Source organism: Sitophilus oryzae, unplaced genomic scaffold (assembly GCF_002938485.1).
Source record: "Sitophilus oryzae breed Bouriz unplaced genomic scaffold, Soryzae_2.0 scaffold_213_pilon_pilon, whole genome shotgun sequence".
NCBI classification, from domain to species: domain Eukaryota; kingdom Metazoa; phylum Arthropoda; class Insecta; order Coleoptera; family Curculionidae; genus Sitophilus; species Sitophilus oryzae.
In genome coordinates, this window is record NW_022146767.1 from 1,686,301 (window position 1) to 1,702,766 (window position 16,466).

The 16,466-nt window shown below is 34.1% G+C and overlaps 1 protein-coding gene across 3 annotated transcripts in view; it reads left to right on the forward strand.

Annotated features, from left to right (window-relative positions):
• LOC115884223 (protein gustavus) overlaps positions 1–16,466 on the forward strand; it is a 245,167-nt gene that overhangs the window by 170,438 nt on the left and 58,263 nt on the right. Inside the window, exon 1 of one of the 3 annotated variants that reach the window (XM_030902729.1) lies at positions 12,506–12,955. The exons of the other annotated variants lie outside the window; for them this stretch is intronic. Coding sequence (XP_030758589.1) covers positions 12,837–12,955 — 119 coding nt within the window. The 5' untranslated portion in view covers positions 12,506–12,836. Of the gene's footprint in view, positions 1–12,505; positions 12,956–16,466 lie in introns of those variants that run through there. 3 annotated transcript variants of the gene reach the window in all.

Consider the following 16,466-nt stretch of genomic DNA (forward strand, 5'->3'; position numbering starts at 1 on the left):
TTAAAGCTTATTTTGACGTTACCTCTCATTTCGGTGTCACAAGCTGAATTTTTCAGGGATGGAAGTACAGTACATGATATGGGGACCCTTATTCCGAAAGTAGTATAAAATTAGACCGGGTAAAAGGGCACTATCATCAAAAATCGATATATTAATACCACCGTATAGAGAAAACAAATACTTATTTTTTGATCCAGTACACAATAAAGTCTTCGTAGGGAGTAATTTTTTATAATTATTTACAAAAAAACATTTCCATTAGCGCTTATGACCAAAAAAAACTTTAAACATGAATAATCATTTCCATCATGCGAAAATTTGGTTTAAAAATAGATTTTTTTAGTAACTTTCATTTAACGAAAAACGAAGGCCTAAATAAAAAAAAGAAACAATTTAAAAGTTTCGCTTATGTCTTGACAAGGTATCAAAGCAAACCCCATATTTTTTGCTTTTAAACTAATAAAGATATATCAATAAACAATTAGCGATGTAATGGTTTTTGCGCGCGCTGGCCGACTGCCGCCGCTGCGCCGAGATTTCCTATACCCTTGTATATATGACGTCATGGTGTGGCAAATGTAGCATTTTAATTCCATTTGGGCTCCCTTATATAGGATAACAGAAACATTTTCAATATTAATATGCCATAATTGTTTTCAGTAATTTATTTCAAATGGATCACGCAATATATTAACTGCGATATTCAATGGAGAGACGAATGGAGTCTCTTCAAAATACTGTTCTTACCTCTTAGACAAATATTTTTCTAGATATTTTTATTTTTATGATTTAGTGTCAGCATATTCTAGTGACTCTATACGGAGCAGGTATCACTGTAGAATTTACTTAATTTCTTTTTATACCAAATAAACTGGCACTTGAAGTATCTAAATCTACACTTAAGTCCATTTAAAAAAAAAGTCACTTGGATCCCTTCGATGCTTAGCCTCTCGGTTGTTGTTTAAAGTTGTTTTTTTAATTTCCTTCTTTAAATGATACATTTATCGATTGTCTACTACGTTTGCAGTGTGACATTTATAACCATTAATGTACTTGTAACTGTACCAACTCGAAAAATAGAAACTAAAAGCGTTTTCAATTAAATCGAGTCGCCGTCGCCGTTTTCAACACAACCGTCTTTTCACAATTCCACAATGAACGATGGCTGAGGTTTCATAAGAGCGGCCGCCATGTTGGGTCTAACCTTAGCCCGGCACCTTGGCCCCATATTGAAATCGCGTTTATTATTACACGCTTTATTCTTTTAGTGAAAATGGCGATACAGGCAGCCCGCTTTTGCTAGATCGCTTGCTTTCGATTGCGCGAAGCCAGTAGGCAGTTTCTTACGTTATTCCGTAATTGTGTTGTTAATTCAATAAAACTGCAATGACGATACTAACCAGATGATGTCCATTGGTGTTCACTGTTATAAAGTAGTATATTATTTCCAAACTTATTTTAATTTGTGTAATATAGAATGTAGAATGGTTAGGAGAGAAATTAATCACCGCGACCTTACATGTGTCCCCCTTTCTTGAGTTATAACTCATCATACAGTCTCAGGGCTTTAACAAAAGCCGGTATCAGAAACGGCTCCACAGAAGCCAGCTCTCCATCCTCGACATCAGCCGTACCAAAGTTCATGGTACGAACTGTCGTCGTCTCGTCGCACTCAGTGATAAGGTGTTCTGGTGTTTCCCCATTTTCTCCACAGAATCTGCATTCGCCGTTGTTTCTCAGCTTCAGCATACTGAGGTGCTCGTTGAGGAGACAGCGTCCTGTTAGAAACCCCGTGACAATCCGAAAACTGTTTTTACTTAAATCAAGGAAAACCTTTGATTTTTCTCGGTCGTAAGTTCTGAGGAATTTTTTCGAGTGTGTTAGACCGTTGGATGGATTCTTCCAGATTATTCAGTTCCGCTTTCAATGGGTTCCCGCTTGGAAAACAGAACGGTCCTGATCCAGTTAGTGGAGGTTCGCTCCTTTTCTAGCTAGATCATTTGCATTTTCATTGCCTTCTATCCCTTGGTGAGCAGGCACCCAGAGTAGGGGGACTTTATTTTCTTTGATCAACTTCGAATTGATGGTTAACTGAGTTGATCGCGTTTAGTGCTGCTTGACTATCGGATAAGATATTTTAATTTATTGTACTGAAGCTGTGGTTGGTTCCTTGTGAAACATCGTTGAAATATTAGTATTTTCAAAAAGCACGCTTTTAGATGTTTCAAAAAAGTTTTAATAAGAGTAACTTTAACTCTACATAAATGTTTCGGCTTGTTAGGCCTTTTTCAAGAGTTTTTTAAGAACTAATCGTCTAACTACACTGTAACTATATATATATTTGCTATGGGGGTGGGTTCAGAGAGTTTACAATAGGGGTAATAAAAAATGTGTTTAGAAATCCTTGTTGGTCGTTAACATTATTTTCGTTTTTAACAGATTTTAGTATTTCTAACTGTTCAATGTAATTTAAGCGTCTACATTGTGTTTCTCTGTGTAGTAACTTAATTGAGTTTTCATTAATTTTGTGATTATTTACTATACAATGAGTTGCAAGACCAGAACTATGCTGGAGATTATTAATAGACTTTACATGTTCTTTAATCCTTATATCTAAATTTCTACCTGTTTGGCCTATGTACACGGCATCACAATCATTGCAATCCACCCTATATACACCCGACTTATTTTTGACATTAGTTTTGTCTTTATTATTTAATAAAATTTGACCTAAATTTCTTTTATTTACGTTAATAGTTTTACATCCTATTTAATTGAGATTATTTGATATTTTGTTAGTTAAATTAGGAATGTAGTTTAAAAGTCCATAATTGTTATTGTCTTTAGAATTAGCGGAATAATTTTTTTTTCATTAATATTTTCTTTTGTTTTTTCTTTAGCATATTATCAACAAGATTGGATATGGATATATGGATATAAGTGTTCCCTTATATTTCTAATTCTTGTCTAGATTGGAAGAATAAGGAACATTTATTCTTCCGCAAATATATCCATAGGATTAGATCCATGGGCACTAAGTCAGGCGGCCTCGACGGCCAACGGCTGGGATCTTGGTTAGCTATTGAATTATTATTGAAATTGGCTGCAAAAATTTGCTGATAACTTCAGCGTTCAGAGGCGGTGAGTCGTCTTGCTGGAAAAAATGTTTTCGAGTTCCATTAAGGGCATATCATCAATAAGGGGTTCAAAGCCTACTAGTTAAAAGTGGCGAACTTTGAAAAATTCTGTATTTCGAAAGGGATTATAACAAAATATCAAGTGTGCTATATTTTTGGAAGGGTAATTTTAAATTATTTTCAGTTAATTAAAAATATAGAGGGTGTCCCAAATAAAAAATCAATTTTTCTGTTGATAACTCTTAAATTATTAATTTTACAAAAATTATACTTAAACCATTAAATTCTACGTAAAAAGATGCTTTGGAAATGTTTTCATAGAAATACAAAATTCTCCATAGCAAAAAAGTTACAGCGATTTGTTAAAAATGCACATTTTTGAAAAACACCCCGTAACTCCGAAACGGTAACAGATATTGATGTGCGGTTTTCACAATCATGTTTTTGATGAAAATTGAGCTCCAGACACCGATATTAGTTTTCGTCTATCTCCTATAGAAAAGGGTGTTTCCATTTAAAAGCGTCGAATTTGACCCACCCTGTACACTTCGCACTAAAAGAGGTTCTAAAAAGAACAATGTTCGACTGCAAGGTCTGCTAGTAAACATTTTCAAGCTTGAAGTATCACAACACTATTTATTTAAACCAAAAACTCGTAATACAAAACTAAAGTGCCAAAACGAATGACAATGTCAGGAAATAAATAAATAAATGCGGCATTTTGGCACTTTTTTACAGCAGAGCTACCACCTGAATCCAGCGCGAAATTTAAATTCCAGTTAGTCAGCACGGCGCTGGCGCACACAGGCAAAATGCTATGTTTAGTTTGACAAAAATCGAAATTACATATATTTTTTTTCGTATGTTCATCCACTTACTGTCGTTCTTGTAAAATCTGTGGACCTAATTTTAAATGTTATAATTTTTTTCTTTTAACAGCGCAAGCGCTACCAAAAGTTGATGGAGTCCGCACTTTCTGGAGAGAGCGTAGTACAATCTGGAGTTTAACCATAGTTTTTTTTATTGCAAATAATTAATCTTCATACAATTTTATGACACCCCTAGTTTTTTATTTTACTTCAATTTCATACCATTTTTTAAAAAAAAATAATCAATATTAAGAATTTCCAATTTACACTTTTGCAATCTCTGACGTCACCTATCAAAAGTGTCACGGTTTGCCACCAGGTACAAAGGTAAATAAAAACCATTTTTCTAAAGGTATTTTAAAGTAGATATAAAATTAATTGTAAAATAAAACTTAAGGAACTTCCGTTAAAATGATCTTCACACTTCACACCAAAATCTTGTACTTTTGCTGACATATTGTTGTCTTGCCGCTTCAAACCAGGCTCTTCGACGGCTTTCATCCAAAGGGACAGTTATAAAAACTTTTCTGGAGAGCTTTCAGAGTTATTTAGACAGCCCTTCACAAAACAAACTTTAACACCCTTCATTACAAAAATAATAAAGAGGGTACAATAAATCCAAATTGAAAACTCAAAGTATTTAACACCAAACGCAAAATCCACAAAATAAAAATCTAACCTCGAACCCTCGAACGCCTCGAACATCCGAACAACTTTGGTAATGTTTAGTGCTTCGATAAAAATGGTAACCTGTTAATTATAAAAATTTAAGTTTTCATTTCTGGTAGTAAAAATATATAAGTAAACTTAATATTAGAGTAATAAAGAATAATCCCCCATAAAAACGTATTTTTTAACGATCTTAATAAAAATAGAAAAATCTAACGTGGTTTTAAGATATATGGTGTAAATACGGTAGCAGAGAACTAGACACGCCATAATATTGTTCTTTAGGAGCCCGCGCCCTCTGTCAACTATTCAGTCAAATGCTGATAGGTGACGTCACAATTTTCTACGCGTCATTTCAAACCAGTGAAATTTGTATTGAATTTGATTTATTAGTTATTCCTTAATTGTCACTTCATTGCATTTCTTTTTGTATTGAGGGAGTACTTTTTAATCACTTCAATTGAATTTTATATTAAAAATAACAAAAATTTACTATGGTTAAACACCGGATTAAATAACATCAATATATTAAATCTGAACTGGTTTGAATGTAGATAAAATATAAAATACACATATATTTTAAACACACTATTTTGGGTTTATTTTTTTATAATTTTGTTTTTATAATGAGTTATAGTAGTAGTAATAATACAGAGTTGCCGTCTCGGCGCACTCAGTGATGAAGGGTTCTGGTGTTTCCCCATTTTCCCCACAGAATTTGCATTCACCGTTGTTTCTTAGAATCTACTGAGATGTTTGTTGAGGAGACAGTGTCCTATGTAATCTAAAATATAATCAATAAAGCATATAAACTCGTAATATATTTCATAATACTTATAGTGACATGACCTAATAATGTTTCTTTTTTTTCAGGTGAGTGTCGTTTCAAGCAAAATCATAAAAAACCTCAGAAGTGAGGGTATGTATTTAACACCCATTAGATACGTAAGTTTACCTAACTTGTATATTTCTATAAAAGTGTGTTTTTCCTCTGGACTCCTCTATTGATGGCTGCAATAACCAGGCAGCTCCACCTTTTTTTTCGAAAAGGAGATTTTTAATGGATTACTCTTTAAAAAATTGGCCGATCGTTTCCTGCAGCAATCAGTTCTCTCAATATGACAGTACATAAATGGCGACGTTAGTTGAAGCTGCCTTGCTCTGGGTTTGCAGCAAGAACCGAGCAGCTTTTTCTCGATTTCCCACAAAATTTATTAAAATGGAGGTGCCTGGTTATTGCAGCCACCCCGTCAATTGAATTCAAACTAATATCATTCTGTTCTCTAAAATTAAGGTTAAACAAAACTGTTTCTAACCTTCTACCCTTCACTATTCGTCAAACTGACCGACGTGTGACTAGAGTTTGTCCGTTATATCCTACATCATTATCCGATTTTTATACAGGGGGTACATAAACATTAGCCTGCTTAAAAACCGTTCTCGCGATTCCATTATCTTTTCCACGGAGGAATCGTAATAACGATTGCCCTTGGTATGGGGTTCTTTCTCTCTGTCTCGCCGAGGCCTCAAACCGGTTCATTTAAGGTTTCTTGGTCGGTTCATGGGAACGTCTTTGAACAACGCCAAAGGGTTACCGTTGGTCGGGGCCGCCACCACTACGTGAAGAATTCCTACGTAGGATTGTTACGTACGGATGCGTACATATGGGTGTGTTGTTTGTTGGTAGGAAAATATATTCTACCTGTGCCGGGCGAGGTACGCGATGACTAGGTAGGTATGGTGGTGTGTGTCTGTCTGAGTTTGGGAGTTAGAAATCGGATACTATTTGTGCGGTGTTGAAGGTATATGGTATTTCATGGCATCGAAAAATTCGAGTTGGATTTTAAATATTTTTGGGCTGACGACTGGTAGCTCATCTTTAAGATATAATTTAATGTTTTAGTATCCTATATCTCTTATGAGAAGTATGTATGTAACTAATAACCTAATAACCCGGAAAAAAATATCCCCGGAAGGCAGGATTTTTAGCTCAATTTTAAAAGGTGTCGGTGAACAAAAAAAATTGACATCGCGGATTCTTGTAGAGCATAAAATTTCCTAAAAATACTATCTCAGAGTAATCTAGTTTCTTTTTACTAAATATGAAAATTTTTAATCAATAAACACTAAGACTGATTGATTTTTAATTGAAAATTGATTATTTTTCCTACAATATGCCTAAGAATTTCTTCCACATTTGAAGATTTGTATGTCTTTTTGGAAATTACATATTAGGTGGTATGAATAATACCAGAGTATAAACTCCGAGTATGTTCTCATGAGTATGAGTATAAAGTATGAGTTTGTACTCCACTTTATATGAATAAAAATATTTCGAATTGATGAGTTACTGCTTCTAGTACATAAGAGTAGATATTCGCTGTTTAATTTCCAAACTGGTTGTAGGCATGTAGGCATTGCAAGTGGCTTGAACATTGATGCTATGATATCCCTTGCGATTTATATATTCATCAGCATGAAGAGGTGGATTTTTTATTTTTATGTGGGTGCAATCGATCACACCCACAGCACATGGAAAAGTGTACTTTGTTTGCCATCTTTCTATCATCTGGTCAGCAACTTGAGTCACAACTTTAGAAACAGAAGTTTGAGGAACACCAATATTTTCTCCTACTCCTATTTGAAACTCCGGATCACCTACATATCTCAAAAAAAAATATTTTCATTTTATCACCACCTCTTGTTTCTTCGGATTCTACACCCAAAAAGTTATTTGATAGCCACTCGACATTTTGTTTATTAAATCGATACATTGCTTTAAAGTCACGATCACACGTACTTCTTCTAGGTTTATAATATTTTTTTGAACGTAAATTAAGCACGAACTCAGCTATAGCTCTGCCACGGTCACACTGAAGTTTGGTCAGTATCAGACTCCAAATTTATTGAGTACATTCTCATCGTAACGAGCATAAACACATTTTTATTCATATCAAAAATGAGAACATACTCACAACAAATTTTACCTACTCAAGCGAAGTATCTACTTCTGGTTTTTATTCATACCACAGGGAGCCTTTACTCCAAATTTTCGAGTATAAACTAAATGCTCATTTTTATTCATAAGGCCCATTATTTTGTTTCTATCTACACTCATTGATACAGGGTCCGGCAATAGTGCGTCGGGCATCTGTAGCTCCTATAATAAAAGCTTCAGAATTTTGTTTAAGTGCAAACCTAAACTATGTACTAGGATGTATTTCAGGAAAATATTTTAACTTCTATAGGGTGGATATCTGGGTAGGATGGTACTCTTGATGGCATCTTGATCACGTAAGGGAGGTGGAAGTTAATCACTGCAACCTTATAAATTTATTGTGTTCTTCTTTCTTGAGTTATATCTCATTATACAGTCTCAGGGCTTTGACAAGAGTAGAGACGTATCTGAGACGGTTTTACAGAGGCTAGCACGAATAGTTGTCGACTCTGCATACTCAGTGACGAGCTGTTTTGATGTTACCCCATTTTCCCCACAGAATCTCCATTCGCCGTTGTTTCTTAGCTTGAATTATACTGAGGTGTTCATTGAGACAGTTTCCTGTTAAAAACCCTGTGACAAGATTGTTCTTACTTAAACCAAGGAAAATTTTTGATTTTTTACGGTCATAAATCCTGAGAGATTTCGTCAAGTGTCTTAGACCGTTGGAGGATTACGGATAGAGTCTCCCAGGTTCTGAGTTCTTGAGTTGGTTTCCACTTGCAGGCAGCAGAACGGTTCTGGTCCAGTTAGTGGAGTATTTGCTCCTTTTCTAGCTAGATTATTTGCTTTTTCATTACTTCCATTGGTTGGTTGGCACCCAGAGTAGGAGGACTTTTTTTGCCTAATTTGTTCCCTGTTTTTCTAGTCATTCTTTGACATTTGCACTAGTAGTATTTTAGTATTCTTTTACAAATCTTCCCAGCTGATGTAAAAGCTCTAAAACTACATATTTTGATCAATTCTTTTAATTCTAGGAGCTGTGACACATTACATAAATGTATTTGCGAGAATATTATATTTTATTTTTATCTGAGGTGTTCCTTAACACACACTCCTACGCACAAATCAAACCTTTTCAAGGTACACAAAATCCCTTTTAGGGTTTATTCCATTTCTAGGTCTCCAACTCGGCATCGCATCGCAAAATCTCCTCTGCTCGTCTTTTTGTCACGAAAACTATAGACCCTCGTCAGCCGTCCTCGGGATACCTTCAGGCCCTGTTTGCCTCTCGTTGCCTACGACGACGAGGCACAGACCCTTTTCCTCGTCCTAAGGCCCATCACATACTTTTTATAGAGAGAGGACCGGTCGTAAAGGCACTGCTTCTCTTTACAATGTTGCCAGGTTTAGTTCTGTCTAAACCACATCATTGTGCATTGTTTTACTAAGCTGCGTTGCAACAATAGTAGATTTATATTCTTGTATCTCCCTCGGGTTAATATTATTGATCCTACGGCCCATCCGATACTTTTATAGACAGAGCATAGAGGTCATAAAGGCACTGTTTCTCGGTACGTTGTTGCCAGATTCAGTCCTGACCAAACCATATGGTCAAATTGTTATATTTTTTTAAGCTCCGTTAGGACTTTGATTTAATATCACCGATAATTTACAGGCTCTAAATGGAGAAGTGCAAAAAATTATTCAGGAGACGATTGATTTTTAAAAAGTAATTGTTTTTTTTATACAAATGGTTCCATAAATATATTTACCAGGCAGTTTAATATGTAGATCTAGATTATTGTTATTGATTCTGGTCTTTCTGAAACGTCTAAAGACCGACATGTTTATATTTTCACTTTTAGATACTAGTTTTAGAGAATGTTTTATTTCAGAATAGTCGGGTTTTAAAGACATACAGTCCAATACTGCAATTGGGCGAGATGTTTATACACCCTGTATACAACATACCCAAATAATACCACTCTACTTAATACGATAGCAGTAGGACTAATCACTCACCTTTAATAAAATTGAAAATAAATAGTTTTGAGTTGATTCTTAAGAACTCTCGTTAAATTCTCGTATATTTCATATTTTGCTTGTTAATTCTATCATTTTCCTATTATTTATAGAATATCTGTTTTATTAACGAAAGAAATAACTATCTGAACTATATAAAAGGTAATTTCTACCGTCTAAACTCGTGACTAATTTTGACTCAATGGAAATAATCGTTAGACAACTTTAGAGGCTTCGTCGCAAAGGATTCATTATTTTTTCCCACGATGCGTGGCAATATCATTTTAGAAAGGCTTTTGGGTATTATTTATTGTAATATACATTTTTTTAATTTTGTTTTTCATCTAATTAAAATAGAGAGCTATGGAATGCCTCCTTATTTTATGTAAAATGTTAGTGGGAACTGGGAACCAACAAAGACACTAATATGTTTATCTCGGCACTATTGTCAGAAACAAAAAAAAATTAAAATGTTGAATTCTAACATTAACTGAAGTCCCTAGAGATCATAGAGTATAACTAACTTTTCTATCAAAGAAGATATTTAATGACAGAAAAATGATAAAAGATCTAAAGAATGCAATCTTTTTGCGCTGGTTAAATTGGTGACAATGTGACAGAATGACAATATTCAAGAATAATAAAAATTAAAAGAAACTAACTATAATGAGAACATTTTAACTTTTTTTTTTCATAATTTTTGTGGTTCTGATACACTTATCATTAGATTATGTTAAATTTTGAATTAAGAGTTTCAGATTTGATTTAACTAGACTTTTTTTTAATTCCTAATGACATTTACTTGTTATTAAGTATTGAAAATCATATTAAAAGTGATTAAGATCCAAGGAAATATGCCAGGACAACTGTTATGTGTGGAAATCATATAGATCTTCACCATTTCGGTTAAAACCACTCTAATTATAAATCTGATTGGACACAAATCAGAGGATAATAAAACACATTTCGGTTTAAAACTAGTTACTAAAACAGAACTAATGCAATTTTAGCTTATGTGAATATTTGAGTGTCTTTGAGGTATCTAAAATTTTGATATTAAAGAACGATATGTTTTTTGATGCAAAAAAATAAAAGTTTAAAACAACGAACTCTTTTAAGTATTAAAGATTAGGTATATTAAATATATTTCACCTCCAAGGAACGTATAGACAGCTGTTATGGAAATCATATAGGTCTTCACCATTTCAGCTAAATCTACATATATGTAAATGTAGTTCTAACGCGCACTCTAATTATAAAACTTTTTGATCATAGGGTATGTTTATTTGTTGTTGCACCGATCCGGCTGCACCACCGCCATCATCCACGTCTAAAACACCATAATATTTACAGTTCGATCGTTTACCTCGCGGGCGCCATAATTTGTTTCGTTATATTCCTTTAAAGCCGATATCACACAAACCCCGTTAAAAAATCAATTAGATATCTCGAGCGCTCCACGGCGTCGATGTGGCAACGGCGCGACGTCGCGTCAGAGGGGCAGGAATAGCAGCAGCGTCGCCGGCGATGTTGCCAGGTCGTCTGGCGCAGGATGCATTCTGTAGGATGTTTAAGAGTTGTATATAAAAATAAGTCGATGAGAAGGGCCTGTATTGGCCTAATTATTATTTGTTTTACTTAGAATTATGGCACAGAATGAAAATTATTGATAATTTACAAAATAGTGTTGATTTATGATCCTTATGTCAGAAAAGTATATGATCCTTATTGTCATCATCATCATATTCTACTTTTTACAGTTTGTTAAATTAGCTTTAAACAATTGGTGTTATTTTGCTTCTTTATGCTTCCACTGCTAACTTAGGGTTTTAATTCTGTAGACTACACGGTTTATCTGGATTCTCTGTTTTATCCACTCTAGTCACTTCTGACCTCTCTATGGCCTTATATGGCCTCTCTGGCGGTTACTTATGACCTTTCTGATATTCCAAGCAAAGACCGTTCGATATACTTTTGCACTACCTGAAGATTTCTTATAAATTCTTGTTTCAATATCCAAAAGCAACTTAAAACGCTAATTCACCACAATACACCAAAACACTTTACTTCAGCAGTTGGTTAAGACTGATTAGTGTTTTATTTTGCTGTTGTAACACTAAAGGTTCCAACCCCAATTGTGTTCTTCAATTTTCAACTTTAACTGCAGTTGTAGCATCAACTGATGAAGTCCCTTTTCTTTAATTCCAGTTGCATAAATTCTTGTTTAAAATCATATAAAAGCCTACAATTTTGATATTTAGTTTAAGGTAACTTTCTTGGTAACTTTTTTTAAATAAATGAGAGATGGAGGTGCGAAATATATTTAATCAGTCGGTACAAGCTCATACATACAAAGCTGTATAGTTGAAACCAAGAGAGGCCGTAAAAGAATAGAGTGGATATGACAAAAAACCCTGCTAATAGATGTCATCAACAGAGTCAAATCCCTCAATTGGCAATATGCAGGACACCTGGCAATGGGCAGGGCACCTGGCAAGAAGCACGAATAACAGACCATAAAAATTACAGCATGATACTTACGAGGAATTAAAAGACCTAGAAGAAGGCCGAACCTGAGATAGAACCATTATATTAGGAAATTAGCAGAGATAACTTGAGCCCGCATAGCCAAAATAGACAACAATGGGCCCAACTACAAAGAGAGTATGTAAGGGAAACTACACGATAATTGGAAATGGTTAAATAAGCTGAAAATGATGATGATAGTTAAAAAAAATGATTACTAGACCAAAAAAACTTTATTACTAATACACAAACTCTCGCAGTCTGCGATAAAATATACGACCCGACAACACCGCCGACGTTAAATCGAAATACGCGACTACGATCCGAGGTTTCTGGCAGCGGTCCGCTCAGTTGAGTACGCTCAGCCGCTGGCGTAGAGACGTAAACTCGCGCCGCACAATTCTCTCCCCTTATTCAATCCAATCCAACCGTCATCGGCCATTACACTCCATCCCAGCAGCGTACATCAATCATTTCCCCACAGAAACCAACAAGGAAAAATCCCCATTTCGACGAAAACCTGCCCAATCTGACAAAATAATCAGCCGCCGCGGCGAAAAGTTCGTTGAAAAAATTTTCGCGCGTCTTTTTCGAATTCGGCGCGCGATTAAAAGTGATCGGAAGGACTTGTTCGAGTGGTTCATTTCCGGGGTAAAATGAAGAAAAGGAACCATGTGGTCGAATGAGGATGGTGCATGGGAAGACAAAGAGAACTTAGGACAGTTGTTTCAAGCGTTAAAAGGAGCCTTTGTGGGACATTGGGATACGATGAAATTTTGCTCGTATGATTCGTAAGTGTATTATTCCCATCTTAAACCTCCAGTACTCACGCGGGGTAGTTTAATACCCCAAACGGTTGTTTTAATTAGATATTTTGGTGCAGGAATGGCAAAATTAGTGTGCTAGCAGATAGTAACAATCACGTCACCAATATTTAAGAAAAACTTCTTTTGGATGTCGAGGAACTAACAAAATCTACTAAAGTTCATTATCTTGAAACGTTACATGTGCAAAAAAGGTCCATAACTGGCAAAGGAAGGTGTTAAATTTGTCCCAGAAATCATAAAATCATGATCATCATCCATCAACAATGGCTTACTTACTTACTGCTATTACTCGCTGACGAGTATTTGACACGCATCAGAAGATGGTTACGGAAGGCGTTTTCTTTCATGAGCTTTTCTGTAACTGAAAAGCCCGATACGTGATGTTATCTCTCTTCCGCACAACTGACATTCAAAAATCTCAATACTTTGTTGCCTCTTTGCTTTTTGGTTGTCTTTGTTAACTGAGTTTACAATTCTTCTCCATTGCGTTCTTTTGAGCGCTGCTTCTTTCCACTGATTCTGCATGCAAATTTTCATGGAAAATATCCTTGGTTTACTTTTACCGTCTACAAACTCACCGTAAAGAAGAAATTTCGGTAGGCAGTTTTCTTGCATCCTACATACAAACAATGGTTTAACAAATAAGACCAAAGCAGTTTTTGAATCCGAAAATTCAGGCAATTAATATATAGTTTTTCAATGTCTACTCATAATTACTCATGTGACATCCAAATTATTTTTTCTCGTATACCTACGTAGTAAAAAAAAAGAGGCGCGAGTAGCGGAAGGTTAAAAAAGCTTTTCTTGGTGGTGGTGGTGGTGGTTTTTTATTGTAAGATGACGGAATTTGTTTTTTTTTTGTTGTTTTTGTTCCACAATAATATATTTATATTATTAGCTGGCATTGTTGTTCCTAAGACAATGTGTTATTGTTCGCCAGTGAAATACGTACTGGCTATTGTTCGGGTTGAAATAATAACTCGCATTTACACGGGTATATGTTCGATTCCTGTTATGGGAATTGTTGGGGATTGGAATAAACTGAACTGTCATTGTGAAATTCTGCACTAACCAACGTGGAAAACCGTTAGAAAACGAATTTAATGGAAAATAATTTAATAAAATTCATGATCAGTTATAACGAATAATTCCTATTTGACTGTTGGCAAGTTTCTAAATCAGAATTAAGGAAATTTTGTCTTACTGTCATCATTGATTCTCTCTAAGAACTCCACAATTTTAATAGCAAAGAATTTTTTAAGCTACAATTACAAATGTGATCATTTGGAAATATCACAGACTAATATGATTCATTGTTGAAATATGATGATGGGTTACAACAGAAATCAGAGAATAATAACAACACATTTTGGTTTATCACTATTTTGGTTACTAAATAAGAACTAATGCAATTTTAACTTATGTGAGTGTCTTTGAGATCTCCAAGATTTTGATAGCAAAGAAAATGTTTTTTATTGCCCATTTTAATAAGTTTAATAATATTTTTTATAAGTTTTTCAAACAAGAAACTATTTTGAAATAAAACAGGGAAAATATAATGTTGTTTTTGAAATTTTGGAATGAAGATCAAGAAGAACTGTTGGAATTACCGTTATGATATATGTAAATGTTTAGTTAACATCTAATCATCATTTTTTAACAAGAAATTCCTTCACAAATCAAGCATATTTGGTTTATCGCTTGGTATTATATATGAACTAATAAAACTTCAAGATATATATTATTGTTAATCTTTGAATTCTTCTTCGGTTTCCAAATTGATAACAAAAGAAGGATGTTTGGCCTAAATTCCAAGGAGATATTTCAACCAACTGAATTAATTGTTTAAATAAATGATGATAAATGGAATATTACAGTCTGCATTGAAGAATACGGGAATCATAGATGACTGAAGTTTTTCTATCAAATATTATGGAGACATTAGAATAAATTGAGATTTAAAAAAAGTCTCATAGTACGACGGAAAATGGATAATAAAATATAAAATTTACACTGATACTGATAGTAAAAATCATTGGATCATTCTGTATCGCGAATTGGAATTTGAAAATGTAATGTAATACGAAAAAAGTTCTGTATTTTGGAAGGATATTTTATATGAAGATGATACTTTTGTTGCTTACATATAGCATTTAAAAAATATACTTATTTTTTGAAAAAAAAATATTGAAAATGAAGAGTAAGTAAATAATTAGTAACTGAGTGATGGTATATTAAATCCTTGCCAACAAAGCATTTTATTATGCATCAGTTGAGTAATAATATTACTTTCAACTATGTATGCCTCGTTACTTCCTTCTTCAATGAAAATTGCAGGATGATGCATCATGCAATTTTATGAATAACTTGCGTTACTCCTAGGTTCATTGTTAAATATTCCGTAATTCTTTAATGAAATTTCAAAACTTTGGTTAATAATAAGAATACGTCGATTTTTTAAGTTTTTTTATATCAAATAAATTCAATGTTACAAATTATAGAGTGGTTTAATTAATTACTAAGAAAATATAGCAGGTATTTGTGGGAGATTATATAGAAAATATAGTAATTATGTTGTGGGAGTAATCCATTCTAACTGCATAGTTCACGCAATTGTCCATTGTATATACAGATGATTCAATATCAGGCGTAGTATAAATTAATTAGTCATTTATTTCATGCCAACTTTGTATTTTTTTATTGTTGTTGAAGCATGATTGTTTCATGGTCAATTTAAATTTTAAATGATCGTTTTTTAAACTTTTTGTCCATTTTGCTAACAGATGTTTCTACTAACAAACTGTTTAATTCTCTAGTCTTGAAAGACATCAAATTTCGTGCTATGGAACTGAAATAAATACCTATAGGCGAGGAATTTACTGTAAAAGTATCACTGTTTCGGTCAGTTTAAAACTAACTTGATCGTTGCTCTGGAAACTTTAACTCGAGTCAGTTTCTAATCATTAAGTTCCTTCGAAGTTGTAGACGTTTCTTGACATGACGCTGTACATAAGTTGGAAACTTCAATTCGCTGTGAGTCAAACGGAGTTTACTCTTTGATATTTGAGGAGATTAGATTGTCAGAAATTTGGAAGTTTCCAGGATTTAGGTATCTGTCTGTTAAATGTTTTTGATGTATGTAAGAGTAGTCATGTCAAATTTCGTAGTTTTGAAGAAACAAGCAGATGAAATATGGATGCAGTATTAATGTTTTACAAGTTAGTTATCATTTGAAAGTTATTTTTCATTTTTTCTGGCTAGTTCTTTGACAGGAGATCTCTTCAGAATGTATGCACCTTTGACGGCATAGATACCTTGATTTTCTGAGAAAATTAATTTTTTGGACCCTTCTTTTCAGCTGTTTTTGATAATGGTCAAAACTCCGCTGGTGCAAAAATAAAGTTTTTTGGTGTATTGTGGTGAATTTATTTTGCTGTTGTAACACCAAAGGTTCCAACCCTCAACTGTAACCTTG